The sequence below is a fragment of the Rattus norvegicus genome, chromosome 7 (assembly GCF_036323735.1).
Source record: "Rattus norvegicus strain BN/NHsdMcwi chromosome 7, GRCr8, whole genome shotgun sequence".
NCBI lineage: Eukaryota > Metazoa > Chordata > Mammalia > Rodentia > Muridae > Rattus > Rattus norvegicus.
Window position 1 is genome coordinate 67550470 of NC_086025.1, and position 18964 is coordinate 67569433.

General features: G+C 44.8%; 1 protein-coding gene across 1 annotated transcript in view; it reads left to right on the forward strand.

The window, feature by feature from the left end:
* Positions 1-18964, forward strand: part of Erich5 (glutamate-rich 5) — a 31280-nt gene extending 12316 nt beyond the window's left edge. The window contains exons 2-3 of the mRNA XM_006241547.5: positions 10209-11120; positions 12389-18964. Coding sequence (XP_006241609.1) covers positions 10209-11120; positions 12389-12519 — 1043 coding nt within the window. The 3' untranslated portion in view covers positions 12520-18964. The remainder of the gene's footprint in view (positions 1-10208; positions 11121-12388) is intronic.

An 18964-nucleotide genomic window follows, 5' to 3' on the forward strand; every position in this document is an offset into this window, starting at 1 on the left:
GCCTAAATGCCTCTACGACAGTAGCATAAGATCATAACCTCCATACCGAGTCTTTCTCACAACAGAAAGCTTTCAGGCACTTATATAGCCACATCAATGCATGAGAAGACAGGATGCAGGAAAGAGGCTAACCCCTTGATTCCTACTTCGTTTTGTGCTTTTAGTGCCCAGAGAGGTCTTAGAACAAACATGAGTACCAAATACCCCTGGAGAACTAAAGCTCCGTGAGGAGGAGCAACCTGCCAGATTACTGGATGTGTTAAGCTATAGCCTAAGCCCATGTGTTACCCCAAAGCTTCCACTTAGCTGGCAGTCTAGCCCAGCATAAATGTGTTTTGCCATATCACAACCTTACATATAGGAAAAGTGGAATCAGTAACTACTGAGAATGAATGGAAAGTATGTGGATTGACTGGAGTCTGTGAGGATAAGAGGACTACTCAGAAAAGCAGAGAAAGAATGAGGACTCTAGAGACAGCCCTGTGTGAGCCTGGGTCTGTGGTGAGCCTCTCAGGTCTGTAGGAAACAGTAAAACAAAGCTTCATTGTGTGGCATGAGCTTCTGCAAGGCTGGCTCATCCAAGCTCATAGGCAGTTCTGTTTCTGTGTTAAAGTTTTACAATGTCAAGTCAGAAAAGATATCACAGCGCCTGGGAGGCTTACTCAAAGCCTTTCCAATATTTGTTAAAAAGCATAAAACTCTAGTATGCATGAGATCTGATGTGTTTGTGTCTTGGTAGTATTGTTTATTTTTTCATTAATTTATTTATTCACTTTACACCCCAGAATCTGCCCCTCTCCTCCTAGTCTCCCCCCAACAGCTCCTTCCCCCTTATCCCCCTTCCTTCCGCTCTGAGAATGGGGAGCCCCACACACACCCTGCCCTGGCACATCAAGGTCCTGCAGGACCAGGCACATCCTCTCCTGCTGAGGCCAGACAAGGCAGCCCAGTTAGGGGAACAGAATCCAGAGACAGGAACAGATTCAGGCACAGCTCATTTCCAGTTGTTGAGGGACCTGCACAAAGACCAAGCTATATATCTGCCACATAACGTGTGTGTGTAGGGGGGTGTGCCTAGGTCCAGCCCATGCTAGCTCTTTGGTTGGTAGTTCAGTCTCTGGGAGCCCCCAAGAGTCCAGGTTAGTTGACTCTGTTGGTCTTCCTGTGGAGTTCCTATCTTCTTTGGGTCCCTCAATCCTTTCCCCAACTCTCCCACAAGACTCACCAGGCTCCATTTAATGTTCAGCTGTGGGTCTCTGCATCTGCTTCCGTCAGCTGCTGGGGGGAGCCTCTCAGAGCTGAGCTATGCTAGGCATAATTGGTTTTTTTAGGTGAAATACTAGAATTCAGTATTGACCAATGAGTGTAAATGTCTCCCAAGTGCCACATGACCTTAGAGGCTTTGGAAATTACTTTCTTTGACCCTCCCCTTGGGAATTTTCCTTAAAGTTCTAGAGTGTACATGGAGAGAGTATTGCATTCTTACGTATAAGTCCAAGGCTATCCAACTTTGCCTCTAAGAATGAAGATAGTTTTTTTAAAAAATGCCCCTAGGAATTCCAGCAGAAGAGGGGGAGGAAGGATTGTAGGAGCCAGAGGGGTCAAGGGACAGCACAAGAAAACCCACGGAATCAACTAACCTGGGTCACAGGGGCTCACAGAGTCTGAACTGACAATCAGGGAGCCTGCATGGGACTGACCTAGGCCTTCTTCATGTATGTTACATTTGTGAAGCTTGGACTTCTTGTGGGACTCCTAGCAGTGGTGCAGGTTGTGTCTCTGACTCTTTTCCCCGCTTTTGGGACTCTTTTCCTTATACTGGGTTCTCCCATCCAGCTTTAATATGAGGGGGGTACCTAGTCTTACTGCAGGTTGATGTCCATGAGAGGCCTGCCCTTTACTGATGAGAAGCAGAGAGAGAATGAATGGAGTGGGGGCTTGGAGGTAGAGGGGAAGTAGGGGAGGGACTGGGAGGAGAGGAGGGAGAAGAAACTCTTTAGCCACAATGTAAAAAACAAAAATAATAATGAAAAAACATTTTAAAATGCCCCTAAGAATTAAGCTTTGCAAAGGTTGGTGAAATTTGCCAGTGTGATTTACCATATGCCTTCTATGTTGTGTGTCTGTCTCTCAGTCTGTGGGAATGAATGACTTACAATGTGCTGGTGATTCTTCAGCCCTCAGGAAACAGCCAGCCAGGGTGGCAACAGCCCAAGTCCTTAGGGATCAGCTCCCTTCCTTTGTCACAGTCTGTGTGCCAGGACATGAAAGGCGGCAGCAGTGGTGTGTACGGGCCAGCCCTGGCACCTCCATTTCTACCACTCTACTCTCTGCAGTCAGATGCCCTAAAACAAATAAAGACCCGTGCTGCCGTGTCCCCCTTAAGACATTCTCTTTGCTCAGTCTTCTCTATAGTCATAATAATGATAACGGATTTTTAAATTTTTTGTCTATAAGCTGGATTTCTCATCTTTTTACAATTTTCCATTACTCTGATAAAAAATACATAGTTTCTTTTGGCTATTTCCTTTTCCTGAAGCTTTAGTTATCTGTGTGCTGTTTGTGTATATGTTTCAACATACTGAGAAGATGGCACGCGTCAATGATTGAGAATATAGGAGTCTGGAGACAGCTCAGGGGTTGAGAGCATGTACTGCTCTTGCAGAGGATCTGATTCAGTCCCCAGAACCTCTATGAGGAGGCTCACCCTGTAACTCCAGGCCCAGAACCTCTGTGGGGAGGCTCACCCTGTAACTCCAGGCCCAGAACCTCTGTGGGGAGGCTCATCCTGTAACTCCAGGACCAGAACCTCTGTGGGGAGGCTCACCCTGTAACTCCAGGCCCAGAACCTCTGTGGGGAGGCTCACCCTGTAACTCCAGGCCCAGAACCTCTGTGGGGAGGCTCACCCTGTAACTCCAGGACCAGAACCTCTGTGGGGAGGCTCACCCTTGTAACTCCAGGCCCAGAACCTCTGTGGGGAGGCTCACCTGTAACTCCAGGAGAGCATCTGTGGGGAGGCTCACCCTGTAACTCCAGGACCAGAACCTCTATGAGGAGGCTCACCCTGTAACTCCAGGACCAGAACCTCTGTGGGGAGGCTCACCCTGTAACTCCAGGACCAGAACCTCTGTGGGGAGGCTCACCCTTGTAACTCCAGGACCAGAACCTCTGTGGGGAGGCTCATCCTGTAACTCCAGGCCCAGAACCTCTATGAGGAGGCTCACCCTGTAACTCCAGGCCCAGAACCTCTGTGGAGAGGCTCACTCTGTAACTCCAGGACCAGAGCATCTGTGGGGAGGCTCACCCCTGTAACTCCAGGCCCAGAACCTCTGTGGAGAGGCTCACCCTGTAACTCCAGGACCAGAGCATCTGTGGGGAGGCTCACCCCTGTAACTCCAGGCCCAGAACCTCTGATACCCTTTCTTAGTCCTGAGCACTGCACTCATGAGCACAGCCTCCCTCTCCATGGCTCACCAACTGCTCTTCCAGATGACCCAAGTTCAGTTCCCAGCATCCATCTGGTGGCTCACAGTTGTAATCCAGTTCCAGGAATCCTGTGGCTTTCTCTAGCCTCTAAAGGCATGGCAGTTGTGTGCACATAACGCCCCTACCCCAACACACACATAATAAAAATAATTCTTTGGGGAAAAAAAGAATCTATATAAGAAAAGTAGGTGAACTGGGTATAGTGGTGCACACATTTAATCCCAGCTGTCTGGAGGCAGAGGCAGATGGGTCTCTGTGTTCAAGGCCAGCCTGGTCTACATAATGAGTTTCAGGCTAGCCAGGACTAGATAGAGAGACCCTGTCTCAAAACAAAACAAAACAAAACAAAACAAAACACAAATCAAACCAAGAATGTAGTTTCTTCAGGGGTGGCAGCAGGTAAACAGTCATATTCCCAACACTAGGAAGATGTAGGCAGAAGAATAATAGTCCCTTCTTTCAATCATGGGAAGAAAGAAATGAAAGGATGCAGGTCTATTGGAGGGACTGTCTGGGCTCAAATCCTGGTTCAGGGCCACTTATTAACTGTGTTACTTTGAACCAGTCACTCCTGTTTCTTTGTCTCATGGCTAACAGTGATGTCTGTTTCCTGAAGTTGTTCTGAGGAATCAACCAGTTAACATGTATAGTGCATCTAGATAGAGATTAAATGCTGCCCAAGACAGGGATGGCAAACTGGGCTGCCAGCAAAAGGCAGCCCACTACTTGATTTGTAAGTCGAGTTCCAGTGGAACACAGACCTAAACATTTATTATGCATTGTCTATGGCTGCTTTCTCAGTACAGCGAGATGAGAAATCTTGTACTAAAATGTCTAACTGGTGGTTAGAAAACATTGGTTCTTCCTATTAATCAATTAATGTACTTAACCACTTTACATCCCAGTCACTGCCCCCTGCCCCCGTACATAATTCCCCTGAAGACACTGGTTTTTAGATTTCATCTCTATAAGTCTTCTTAGTTACTACGTTGTTCAATTACACGGCATATTAGGACCCTGTTGATATCTACTGGTAGCTAGAGAGCAAAGCATCACGCTTTGGGGTGGAACCAGAGTCCTGGTAGTAGGACAACGCATTCACACACTGCTGTAGGAGGGCGGGGAAGGGGTACAGCCATGCAGAGTGGTTCCCTGGTGCTGCTGTGATAGGGAGTACCCTTCCCAGAATAGGACTGGGAGGAAAGCCAGGGGAGAATGAGTATGGTGGACCACTCTGTGGGACAGGCTCATACTGTACCACTGTTTCTCAAATTTGCCTAATAGTAGATTTCCGCGACTATGCTTATGAGACAGATAGAAGACACCATGACCTGAGAGGGAGGGCCTCTCAGTAGAAGAACTAAAGTAAAAGTTCTCAGAACCTAAAGCCTCCACAATGGCAACACAGAACACACCAAGAGCATTTCCTTGGGATACTGTAGAAATCTATAATGATTGGCCTTTGGGATTCTGTGTGGCTTGGCCCAGGGGATATTGACCTCAAGTGTTCCTCCTTGCTGGGTAGAAAGTTTTCATTTCTAATCAGGGCAATGATCTTGATAGAAAAGCTTCTACCATGATGTGGATTTCAGGTATGTTAGCTGTAGTTCTAATCCTTCCAGTAATGTGGCCTGGTATTTAGTTTCTTTGTGTGCCTATCACAACCCTGCTTGCAACAAGGGTTCTGTTGGTTCAGCTGTCACAACACATTTGTGCATAGGCCGGTTTAGAACAAAGTCAGAGATAATGAACATCAGAGGATTAGGCCCAGAGCAGGGTAAGATTGGACGAAACAGAGGGCTCAGAAAGCAGACACATTTTTAACCAGTTCTGGGTGTGGAACCAATGCATCTGTCCTCAGCACTTATTACGAATGATGTAGACTAGGTACCAAAATAAAAGTAGCTCGCTGCCATTAAGTTAGGGTGCCAGGGGACATGCACTGCTGTATCTACCTTAAGGGCGGGGCTCATGTGTCGATGCTTGGGTGCCAGAAACTGTATGAGGACCAGGTTGTGGTTGGTGAGGAAGTAAGCCCTAAGATAGCAGGGACGAGCCCTTCCTTGACGCCTGCTACAATCCCTGTGCCCAGTCCAGAGCCTGCCTATGATGGGCGCTGAAGAAGACTTGATAGGAAATGAATTCGAAGCCACAAGTGGAACAAAACAATTCTTACGTTTAATTTTAAAATCATTTTTTACTCTTTTCAATTACGCATATGGATGTGTGAGTGTGTGTGGGAATGGGCACGTGAGTGCTGGTGTACGTAGAGGCCAGAGTGGAGCTGGAGTTATAGATGGTTTGTGAGCCACCTGATGTGAGTGCTAGCCATCAGGTTGGGCCCTCCTGAAGAGTCGCACACATGCTCTTAACCTCTGAGCCGTCTCTGTTTTGTTTTTGTTTTCTGGAGTTGTTGTTGTTGTTGTTCTGTGTAGAAGCTACCAGTAGCACGTTTTGAGGTCAGTCAAGATTGATCAAGTTGTCGCTGCCATTGTGACCATGGTTCCACCATCCTTCCCTGATCATGCTTCCAAGCCCACCATGAGAATGCTACACTTTGATACACCAGTATTGACAACTCATAGTATTTAGGGGACTGTGTACCAAAGCCCTCTTGTGCCACAGTTCATTCTTTCTGTTGCAATGGACAAATAACAGATTTAACTAATAAAGAATAACACTTGTAGTTTAAGCTCATTAGGTTCCTCAGGGGTGGATGCTGCTTTGATTCAGATATTGTCTACTTAACCGTCACCTTGTACTACTGAGTGAGTATCAGGTGCTCCTGTTACTCTTATTTAGCAAACTGAGTGAAGTCTACCCATTTAACTTTTTGTGTGTTTGCTGTTAAAAGTTCTACATAAAGACCCGTGCCTGTGTTTTGGGTGTGGCGGCACCTTCCCCTCCCCTAGAAGGGCAACACCTTAGGAACACACCCAGCTGCCACAGGAGGGTGAACACAGCTTGCTTCATTTCACTGACAGCACTAATCACCGTAGTAACTATTTCATCGGGAAATGTCACTGGGCAAACATCCGTGATTAATACAGTAATGCACTTCTGTGCTCACTCCCGAAGGTGGTTTCTGCCAGGACGGCCTTGTGCGGGAGCAAAGTGAGTTGTTTTTTTTATCATAGTGGGTTTCTCTGTGGTCCTGAGAAAGCACTGTCAGTATGCAGCCTCTCTTGCGGTTGTTTTGAACGTTTCATTCATGCTGAATGAGGTAGGGAAGGCAGAAGAAGAGAGACCTCTCTCAGTTCGGTCATGAGCCCTTAACAGTGACGACAGCCGGTACCTGGCTGCTCAGAGAATTGTTACTGCGTTGCGCTTTTTCGTCTCTAGACCTTCCTGTGAGAATCGCGCTCACTCTGCAGAGCAAGGCGGAGAGATATACGATCTCTCTGTCTCTCTGCACACCCCACCCCACCCCCTCCCTGCACCCTCTTTTTGACTTTACACCCAAACTGCCCTTTTCTAGACACAGGCAACAGGCATTTCTGGTCAAGATCTGGCTGCTCCCAGACGCTGCCTCTGTATTTACGACTTACTCCTGCCTCCACCACACGTGGGTCAGGCGAAACTATGCAGGTCTCGTTCTCTCTCACCCCGAATCCTTTGCCCATGTTTTCTGTCTTCAGGACCCACATGATTATTCCCTTGTGCTGTCATTACATCCAGCTTTTATCCCTCCTTTCTGGGTCCTCGAGCGCTGAACTAAGCCCCTACCCCTAAGAAGGAGGCTTTTCAAAATCCGTATCTGAACTACCCACTCCCATGTTTACAGTTTTTTCCACATTATTTTATTATTTTTAAATTAGCAGATTGGGGGAGCATTGCTGATATGTTGATGACATATTCTGCACATTTACCGTGACATTTCAGCAAGCTTTGCACATGTGTGCACCCACAAATGTACCCATAGCAATCAGCAATCTAGATTGAGCCTGTTTCTGCTTTTCCGAACGTTTCCTCATGCCTCTTGGAAATCTCCTGTCCTAACCTGTCCCAGTCCCAGGCGTCAAACATTGCACCCATCACTGACGAGCAGGAAGATTTTCTAGTTTATATTAAAAAAAAAAAAAAGTGACCATACAGTATATATTCTGTCTTCTTTCATGAAGCATTTTTAAAATTTTTTTGAAATTTAATTTCAAAAATTAGTAAATTCAGGCTGTTGCACTTATCAATTTCTATTTTTATTTGTTTGGATCAGGTCCCACTGTGTAGACCTGGATGGCTTGGAACTCATTATGTAGAGCAGGCTAGCCTGGAACTTGTGGTCCTCCTGATGGTTGAGATTCGCTATATTGACTTTATGTGCATTAACTTTGGTGCTGAGACCTGAGCCCAGGGTGCTGTGTAGTCTAAACACACGCAGTACTTCTGAGCCCTACTCCATATATTTAACTTTTTCCTAAAACCTAGTTCACAATTCTTGTTCGTCATGCTTCATTCTGAGCTCATCAGCACCACCTACAGGCTCCTCCACGATCCTACTCCAGCCCTGAACTCCAGCTAGCCTTCCTCAGACCTCCTTGTGCACTCTTTGGGAACTCCAAACATGCTGTTTCATGCAGTTCATTGCTTGCCAGATCTCTCCCCAGTGCATCTATGAATGGTCACAGTGCATCACGTGATTCTGTCATATCAGAGGGCATGGGTTTTCATGTTTGCCTTCATACATCACTTGGGGGTTTAGTTAGAAAAAGTTCCTTCCCACTCATTAGAGTGTCTGCTGAGGTGACGTCAGATTGAGAACATGGCCTTGGTTTTGTGTTCTCTATATTATGACACGTGACTACTCTATGTGATCACCAGTACACAATTACTAAACCGAAAGACGATATGAATGTGTGATGGGAATGGGGGATGGGGGTGGAAGTAGGTTAGAAAAATGAGCTACGTTTTTTTCCCTCTACAGTTGGAGTTGACTGAAATGCCTCAGGGTGAAATATCCTAAAGTACAATTCATTTAGAAAAAAAATTCTCCCAGCAGGGTGCGATGGGACACACTCATAATCCTGGTACTGGGAGGCTGAGCCCAGAGCATCCTGTGCAGGCAGCAGCCTGTGTCAAGCAAGCATCCTCTGCAAACAGCTAACAGAGTGAAAATATGTGTTCCAAGCGGGGAATGAGAGGAGACTGAGTATTACTTGACTCCCTTGAGGACCAGGAAACACATCTTTACATCACGAATATATATAACTGGGCTGGGAAAGAGAAGGGAGACTAAGGAAAACATCCCTTTAGAAGGGGGAGAGGGTCTGGAGAGATGGTTCAGAGGTTAAAAGCACTGGGTGTTCTTCCAGAGGTCAGAGGCTGTGAGTTCAATTCCCAGCAACACACATTTATACTGGGATCCGGTGCCCTCTTTCGGCATGTAGGCATATATGCAGTACAGAATTCTGTATACATAATAAATAAATACTTAGAAGAAGAGGATGAGCAGGAAGAAGAGGAGGAAGGGAGAGGGGAGGAAAAGAAAATATCACCTTCAGACCCACTTTGACACTAGGGGTTGCTTTCTCCCAGCTCCTCTCCCTCCGTGACTTGTTTCTCCTTTCTTCTTTCTCTTCTCCCTTTTTGTGTCAGCTGTAACCTATAACACCAATACTTGACCTCACGGGCTTTCCACTACGCCTCAGACCTTATGTGCTTCCCCATGTTTGATCAACCCAAGGCAGATGCATCTTTTGTTTGCATTTACATGTGTCCAGCACATGGTCTTCACTGTCATGTTCTTTTACACGGCAGTATTTCACTCAGTGAGATATAATTTTAGACTCTTACATTGCTTTTCAGCCTCTGCTGTTTTAAGCGCATTTGGATGATCCTCTGTTTCATTAGGTTTCTAAAAGCTTTGGGATAAATTTCCAGGAGTAGGAATACTAGGCCACCAATCCAGGAGTACACACATAGTTGTCTGTCCTAAACTGTCCTGGGCACTCTCCCGGTGTTCATTTAATGTGTCGGGATCCCTCACAGGACTCTGAGATGGAGGAGAGACTCACTGCCATGTTACAAGTCAGGCTTGGGGCATTTCAGTTCACTCCTACTGTGGAGGAAAAGGATGCCGTGGCTCATTTTTCTAACCTACTTCCACCACCACCCCACCCGTTCCCATCACACACTCACACCATCTTTCAGTTTAGTAACTGTGAACTGGTGATCACATAGAGTAGTCACGTGTCGTGATTTAGGGAACACAAGGCTGTGCGGATGCAGGAGGGCCTAGAACAGCCCTGAATGAACGATGTGCTTCCCGACATTCTGAATTTCACTTATCCCTGTCCGCCCGCCTGACAGGAAACTCAGACTGAGCTGTTCCTACAGTTCCCTTCCCAGGATACTCAGTCTTTACCTGTGAAGGCTTCTCTACTGTGGGGTCTTCCCCTTTCATCAAGGGACTCTGAGTTTATGAGCCCAAGGTCCACACATGGGAAGCTAAAGAGTCTGAGAGGGTGAGAGCAAGAGAAGCATGCAATTGTGATAAATTTGTATATGGAACAGATGCCTTGACAGGAGGAAGCCGGGTTAGAGGACTCTGGTGCTTAAGGTGAGGAGTTTAGGCTGATGGTATTAAAGGGCTTTGATCTGGAGTGAGGGTCATGGTTTGACTGAACCATTAAATCTATTTGGTACCTATTAACTTTCCCAAGATAGCTAAATAACAATTCTGTTCTCTCTTTTCTATTTATTTTTCAACTAAACGGTCAAAAAGTACCTTCGAATGAGAATTCTTCCACTGTAGAACAAAACAAGTTCTGTGTAGCCCAACCCAAGCCATGTACACCAGGAAGAGAAGCTGCCTTTCGTGGCAATGCACAAAAGGAAAGCCATCCTCCCCTAGAGAGGCCCAAGGCTTCAGTGGTGCCTACAGCCAATGGTGTTAAATCCTACCACCAACTCTCTCTGGCAAATGATGAGATTTCTGGAAAGGAAGCCACAGATCAGTCACGACCCACAAAGAAGACTGAGCCTCTAGTGCAAGGGGGAGAATGTGAGCTACCTCAGCCAGGAGGCAAAGACGACACACTGGGAACGGAGGAAGTGAAGAAAGATGTGGAGGCAAGGGCAGAGGTCCAGGCTTTACCAGGAAAGGCTGAGACTGAGCCTCTGAGGATGCCGGCAGAGAGGGACGCCCCTGGAGCGGGGGAAGACATCGAGCTTCCACAGGCTGGAACGACGAAGTTTCTACAAACAGCTGAGAACATTCTGTCTCTGGAAACCGCTCAGGAGCTACCACCTGAAGAAGCAATGGGAAGGGACAAACAGCCCCAGGTTCTAGAAGCAATTCCCAAAGAGAACAGCTCTCCGGAAATAGCAGAAGGGAGCCAATCTGCAGAAAACGGCGAGAAGCAGCAACTTTCAGAAGCACCCGGTGAGGCTGAGCAGCCCCAAGTTCTAGAAATAGTTCTCAGAGAGAACGAGACACCACAGATGCCAGACGGAAGCCAGCTAGTGCCAACACCTGTAATGAACGACTCACCCTGTGAAGCTCCCGATGGTGTCAGAAATGAATCTCAAGTAACACGTGAAAACAGGGTACATCCGGTCGGAACTGCTGAGACAGCAGCAGAGGTGGAAATGACCAGAGAAATCCACCCGGATAAAGAGGAGCCACACATTGAAGGTAAATGGAGGCTAACCAGGGGTCCGACTGCTAGGGTAGGCTCCAAGGGGATGGAGGCCAGCTGTGGGGCCAGAGGTGCTGGCATAGAGCTGCTGATGTTGAAACGCTGCCGATGTTGGGTGGTTGAAATTCACTTGACCCAAACACAGGACTGTTTACCTGGGAAACACTCTACCATGGCTCAGTTCAGCTCCCAGCAAATCATTTCTAAAACACAAGCTGTGTGAAATTTTTAAAAATTGACTTTACTATCAGTATATCTGCCTGGATGCCCATGTTCATGTGGGTGTGTTGTGGGCACATGTATGCAAGCCAGAGGTCGGCATCAGGCGTCGTCCCTGACCTGCTTCTGTTTGGGGTAGAGACTCTTCAATCTACAGCACATTGCTTTCGTTGTAGTTAACTGAATGATGACTCTGCCTGGCTCATGAGCTCTAGGATCTGCCTGGTTTTGCTGCATTACAGACGGGCTCTGCTGTAACCAGCTTCTTAAGTAGGTGCTAGGGATCTGAACTCAGGTCCTCGCGTTTGTGTTGCTCTTATCCCCCAAGGTATCTCTTCAACCCCAAACAAAACTCTTCAAAACCTTTTGTTTCTTAGGGAATTTTGCATCTTGGCTTTACAAGCAGGGCGGGACCCAGGGATGTAAAGCGACATGACGCTGGCCTCTCAGAGGCTCTGGGTGATGAGACTGCTGGCATGACAGCACAGAAGAAGCCTACTGTGTAGACCTAGAGAGCAAAAATTGTCCCCAGTGGGGTTATATGCTTTCAGTGTGTCTTAGCCAGGGTTATTATTGCTGTGATGAAACACACCCGACCAAAAGCAAGTTGGGGTGAAAAGAGTTTATTTGGCTTACACTTCCATACCATAGCCCACCATTGAAGGAAGTGAGGACAGGAACTCACCACAGCGGGAACCTGGAGGCAGGCGCCATGCAGAGGTGGTACTGCTTACTGGCTTGTTCGTCATGGTTTGCTCAGCCTGCTTGCTTTCTTGTAGAGCCCAGGACTTCCGGCCCAGGGATGGCCTCGCCCACAATGGGCTGGGCCCTCCCCCATGGATCACTAATTAAGAAATTGCATTGAATGGATCTTATGGGAGCATTTTCTCAGTTGAAGCTCCCTCCTTTTAAATAATGCTTGATTGTGTCAAGTTGACAAAAAACAAACAAACAAACAAAACAAACAAACAAACAAACCCAACCTAGCCAGGACACACTGCTAACCAAGCGTCTCTTATTGTCTCCTTTGGTTGTTTTTTTCTAGGAGAAACCGGAGAAAATGTGGAAGCAGAGATGAAAAATGAGGAAGAAAGTGAAGAAGCTGAAACCAAAGAAAAAGAAACCGGAGAAGCTGTGGATCCCGGAGTAGCAGGGGCTGGCGACAGAAGGGCTTAGTGCTCACAGTTTCACACCTCCGGGCAGAGATATTTGAGGCTGGGAGGGTGGGCAGCATCTTTTTGTGGCCTTGAGGTTGATGCAAAGAGTGTAGCTTTAGAATGACTATAGGAACCCAGAGAATGATGCTGGTTTTTATTGTTTATGCCATAAAACTGCTAAGCCAGACACAGTTTTCTTAGGGACTTGGGATAATTATGAATTCAAAGTGACAATAGCTAGGGCCAATCAAAACTGTGAGATCGCTTAAGAGCATGAAGACAGTTTTTGTCCTTGTAGCCATGGGGCCATTCAGGAAAAATGAGACCCTAAAAGGAAAGTATAAACCTTTAAATGGGGTTGGGGATTTAGCTCAGTGGTAGAGCGCTTGCCTAGCAAGCGCAAGGCCCTGGGTTCGGTCCCCAGCTCCGAAAAAAAGAAAAGGAAAAAAACAAAAAACAAAAACCTTTAAATGTAGGTGGCTAGAGAGAAGAACTAGCAAATTTTACAGAATGCATGATAAGAGCATGATAATAGTGATAATAGTGATAATAGTGATGGAACAAGACTAAATACCCCCAGAACACAGTTTGAACTATCTAACATTTCTGTTTGGTAACAGACATTAAACTGACGGCAACCCTAGGGAGCCTGTATTCTAATTACTTCTCTCCTGAAATATATCTACTACCACAGATCACTGTGATCCATGGCATACTAACCATTAACAAAAATTTCCAGGGGAATGCAAACTGGGGGATTGTTGCATGGGTTGGGATTTTTCAGTTAAAGAGTTCACATTTTCCATGTGCCATTTTGAATTGGCTGGTGATTTTATTCTTAAGGGAGATGTTTCAGTTGGCGATTCTTTCATTCTTTCTCTCTCTCTCTCTCTCTCTCTCTCTCTCTCTCTCTCTCTCTCTTTCTTTCCCCCTTCCTTCCTTTCTTTTTTCTTTCTTTCTCCCTTCTACCTCCCTTCCTCTCTCTTTCTTTTGTTTGACTTACTAGCAGTAAAATAATTTAAAATTACTTGACTTTCAATGCATTTCTGAGATGATAACAAATGGAGCACAAGCAGCAAGGATTAAGTCATAGGGCTGTAGAGACAGCTTAGCACTTTGCAAAGTGTTTGCTGCCAAGCAAAGAATGGGGATGGACCCTCAGAAACAACTCTGGTGAAGAAGCTGCCTGTAAATCCTGCCCAGAGGGCAGCCCAGGCAGGGATCCTCAAAGCAAGCTGGCTAAGGAGACTAACCTTACTGGCCAACCTTGAGTTCCACTGAGGGATGCTGCCTTAAAGAATAAGGTGAAGTGGCGATCTGGGAATGTTTCTAATATCAGCAGTGTATTTCTCCACACATGTGTACACACATTTCTCCACACATATGAGAGCATATATACATGTACATGTGGGGACAAAAGGTAAAACAAAATCAAAAACTCCAAAAAACAAACCCCAAATGCCCTCGCTTAGCTTTATTCTTTACACATAATCTTCCTGAGCCCTGCTTTCTTTTAAGTGACTCAAAATTAGCGTTAGGTCTCAGATGTGAGAAAGAGCTCAGAAGTCAAAAACATTTATGTACCACAGAAGGTCAGTTTTTCAGAATTCTTCCAAAGCATGTGAGGGATTCTGCTGATGATTGTGTGTGAATTACAACATGGCAATTGATTTGGTCTTTATTAGGTGCTTTGTGCTTATGAGTATCAAGGTAAGTTTATAGAAAGATTTACTGTTTTGGGAATACATAGTTTTAAGGTAACCACTTAGATGAACCAACTAGCATCTTTGACTTTAGTGACTACATTAAAGTAAAAACCTTCTAAGGTGAGCTGAGACTAAGTGTGACACTGTGGAGGGGTGTGTATTATCAGTGTTCTGATGTCAGAGCTACCTCATGCCTCTGACAACATGACCAGATAGGTAAGAGCAGTTCCTTAACAGATGACATCATCCCATTTGCAAAATAGAGGCTGGCAGTTCCTTTTTTTAAAAAAGAGTTATTTATCTATTTTATGTACACATGTACACTGTAGCTGTCTTCAGACACACCAGAAGAGGGCATCAGATCTCATTACAGGTGGTTGTAAGCCACCATGTGGTTGCTGGGATTTGAACTCAGGACCTCTAGAAGAACATTCTGTGCTCTTAACCACTGAGCCATCGCTCCAGCCCCTGGCAGTTCCTTAACATGACATCATCCTATTGTGAAATAGAGGCTGGACTGCTCTCATTAAGAGCAACCAGTTTTATGTAACTTTGAATCCAGGTATTTGGTTCCCTCAATGGACTGCTATAGATCCTCTATATATCTATTGAGTCAATGTATAAATACCAAGAAACAATATATTGCAAACATAAATTGTTTGCAATAAAATGTGACACTATACCAGTTCTATCTCATAAATGGGAAAATCCATTTTCCTGTCAAAGTTGTTCAAGCTCAACATTGAGAGTAGTTCCCCAAACAAGATGTTAAGGTCAGAAACTCATATTAATAGAGACTTTATACAATGTGCATTTCAAGTTACATTTGTTTAATCTAGTTTTTCCTGATTAGGAAATTCAATAACTAGAAAATGTCAGAGCAGGTGTGTGCAGTGATATTTGACATACCCATTCCAGAATATATTCATATACATCACTATAACATATTGTACTTAATAGTTGACAATTAAAAATAAAAATATTAAGTGTAATGGCTTAGTATAAAGTATCTATGATCATGCTTTTTTCTGTTTACTTCTTGAGACAGGGTCTGACATGTAGTTCTGGCTGTCCTGGACTCAGGTCTCCAGTGCTAGGACTAAAAGTGTCTCCAGCTATTACAGATCATTATGACAGCTGAATCTTCCTTTGTTGCAAGCACTCAGATGGACAGATTTAATTAATAGGTACAGACACAAAAGTCCATTCTTCATTGGGTGGCCTATCTTTTTGTGTCTGTGTGACAGGGTCTCACTGTGTAGTCATGGCTAACCTTGAACTCACTCTGTAGACCAGGCTGGCCTTTAAACTCACAGATATCCACCAGCCTCTGCCTCCTAAATGCTGGAATTGTAGATCTCTTCCACCATTTCCAACTCAAAACCCTTTCTTCCTTAAAATTTTGTTTTGAGACAGGGTCTCCTGCAGGATGACCCTGAATTCTGGTCCACCTGCCTCCACTTCCTGAGCGCTGAGATCACAGGTGTGTAGTACCACGGCAGGTTTATACAACAGTCATTCTAGAACACCTCTCGAAGAGTACACTAGAGCTCTAACATAAAGGTTTCACAGACTGCCTACTAATACTCTACTCTCTGTTAGCTAGCCAAGCACTTTCCGACCTTTAGAAATTAGTATACATTTTTTGTGCTTTCTATACTTTTATCTTTAATGTAGCTACTAGGATATCAGAAATCTTTAAAAATTTAAGGATTTACTTATTTATCTTTAGATGTCAAGACAGGGTTTATCAGTGTAGGCCTAGCGGCCTTGGAACTCACTATGTAGCCCAGATTGGCCTAGAACACCAGAACACAGGAAGATCCATCTGACACTATGTCACCACCGCCCAGCAAGGATTTATTTTTAAATTGTATGTGTGTTTCTGTACACATGGATACAGGTGCCCACAGAGGACAGAAGAGAGCATCGGAGTTGGAGTTAAAAGAAGTCGTGAGGCACCTGGCATACATGAGTTCTTGGAACTGTTAACACAGTTTACTACAAAGACCTTGGATTGAGTGGTGCTTTTAAAGGGAAATGCTTTCTTCACATTTAAAGGATGTAGGGTGGCATGGTCGAATAACTGTAGTCAGGTTTACCTTTTGCTTTTAGAGACTTCAACCATACAGTGTCTATGAAGACAGTTGGTTCCAGCTCTCAGTAGTCTCAGGCCCAGGGGTGACTTTTCCAACTGTCAGCTCACCCCAGCAGTTCAGCAGGAGGAAGAACAAGAAGTTGGTTTCAATCAGCAATTATTTTATGGTTTTGTTTTAATGTTTCCTGAATATCAGAGGTGTCAATCGTTTGAGGCGAGGGATGTAAAAATAGCTTTCTACCTAGGTACTCTCTAGGCACATGTGGATTATTTAGTCAATAATTGTAGAGAAAGCTTTACTAAAACATTTTTTCTTAGTACAAATGAATATGTTCATTGTAGAAACCTAAGAAAGTATAAACTTTAGAAGATAAATAAAAGTTTTTTTTTTGTAAAAAAATTGTATTTACTTAGAAGCATTCAGAATGTCAACAAAACAGCCACCATTTTTTTGCAATTACAGAGTGGTATTCAGTTAACAGAACAACAACCTTCGTATAAGCTGCATCAGAAACAACTGAAGATGAAAAAAAAAAAACCCAAAAAACCAAAAAACCAAAAACCAAAAACCAAAAACAAAACAAAACAAAACAAAAAAAAACAAAAAAAACAAAAGAAAAAAAAACAGGGGTTGGGGATTTGGCTCAGTGGTAGAGTGCTTGCCTAGCAAGAGCAAGGCCCTGGGTTCGGTCCCTAGCTCCGAAAAAACAAACAAACAAACAAACAAACAAACAAAAGAAACCAAAAACCAAACTACTGTCCCCATATATAACTAATTTGTGCTGTGGACCAACAAGAACCTGCTTTAATTTCCATGCCAATTTACAACCTCAGACTGTACCAGGCAAGGTTAGTGGCTATTGAAAATACCACCAGGACAGGGCTAGCTAAAGACACATTTGGTAGTGTGTTAACTATACAAAAAAAGACACTGTACAGTTTAAAAACAAATCTTACACAGCCTTACATTTCAATTTTTTTCTTTAAAAGGAGTGAGTTGTGTACAGGGCGTTTAAATGCTTTATAGACAAGGAAAAAAAAAACTGCCCTAGAACCAACTTATTCATCATCATCATCTTCATCTTCCTCTTCGTCTTCCTCTTCGTCTTCCTCTTCCTCATCCTCTTCATCCTCCTCGTCGTCTTCCTCTTCCTTCTTTTTCTTGCTCTTCTCAGCCTTGACCACCCCCTTTTTCGCTGCATCAGGTTTTCCTTTAGCTCTGTAGGCAGCAATATCCTTCTCATACTTCTCCTTCAGCTTGGCGGCCATCTTCCCATAGGGCTGCTTGTCATCCGCGGCAGTGTTGGTCCACATCTCTCCTCGTTTCTTTGCAACATCACCAATGGATAAGCCAGGGTGCTCACCTTTGATTTTTGGGCGGTACTCAGAACAGAACAAGAAGAGGCCGAAGGAGGCCTCTTGGGGGCACTGGGTCCTTGAACTTCTTTTTGGTCTCCCCTTTGTGGGGGATGTAGGTTTTCATTTCTCTTTCATAACGAGCCTTGTCAGCCTTTGCCACATCTTCAAATTTCCCCTTTTCTTTAGCAGACATGGTCTTCCACTTCTCTGAGCACTTCTTGGAGAACTCTGAGAAGTTGACCGAAGCATCTGGGTGCTTCCTCCCGGCAGGTTTGCACAAAGAATGCATATGAGGGCATTTTGCCTCTCGGCTTCTTAGGATCTCTTCTGTCCATGTTTAGTTGATTTCCTCTGCGAGGTACAGAGTCGCCCAGTGCCCGTCCGGCTCTCGCTTGCCCCGGCGCTGTCTCTGTGGAGCTCAATGTACTGCAATGGCTATGAGAGCAGGAGCCAGACTCGATAAATAAGTTATTCACAATTTAAGCAACTAAAAATCATTGCCTTTAACGTGTATGTATATGAGAGAATGTTTTCCAAACTTGTTATAAGATGTTAGTCAAAACTCAACTCTTATTGGAATATGGGGTCTTCTTTTTTTTTTTTTTGGTTCTTTTTTTTTTTTTTTCCGGAGCTGGGGACCGAACCCAGGGCCTTGCGCTTCCTAGGTAAGGGCTCTACCGCTGAGCTAAATCCCCAGCCCCTGGAATATCGGGTCTTCTGACTGAGCACAGCCCTTCTGGAGTCTCTTCACGAGAGTCTGCCAGAGAGAACAGCAGTAGCTATCAGTTAGTGTTATAGAGGAAGCAATGTGCCTGAGTGAATCTGTGCTTGGCTGACAGAGTGATGACTCAGGACGGTGGAATAGTGATTGAAATGGAATATTTGAAATCATTATCACGTTCCCCTCCTGGTACTAGGGTTCACCCAGGGCCTCAGACTTAAAGGCAAGTGCTCTACCGTGAGCTGTATCTTCAGCTCGGAATTCTCTTTAAAGTAATTAAACCTGAAGGCTGCTCTTGCCAATCAAGTAGCGTTGCTCAGGAGAGTGGGAGTCTTTTGGGATCCGGCTCATCCTTGTTTTTCTCCACAGGGCCAACGCGATTAGCATTATATGAATACTTGTCTAGGGCAAACGTTCCTTACAACCATGTAACTAACCATGGCGGCTCCTTACAACAACTGGCTGTAGGAGAAATTATGGCCAAAACTTTTTACAGAATTATTTTGTACCATTAGCTCAACATTTAGAACTCTGATTAAGCAAATGTGTTATTACAACTAATAAAGTATGTGAAAACTTA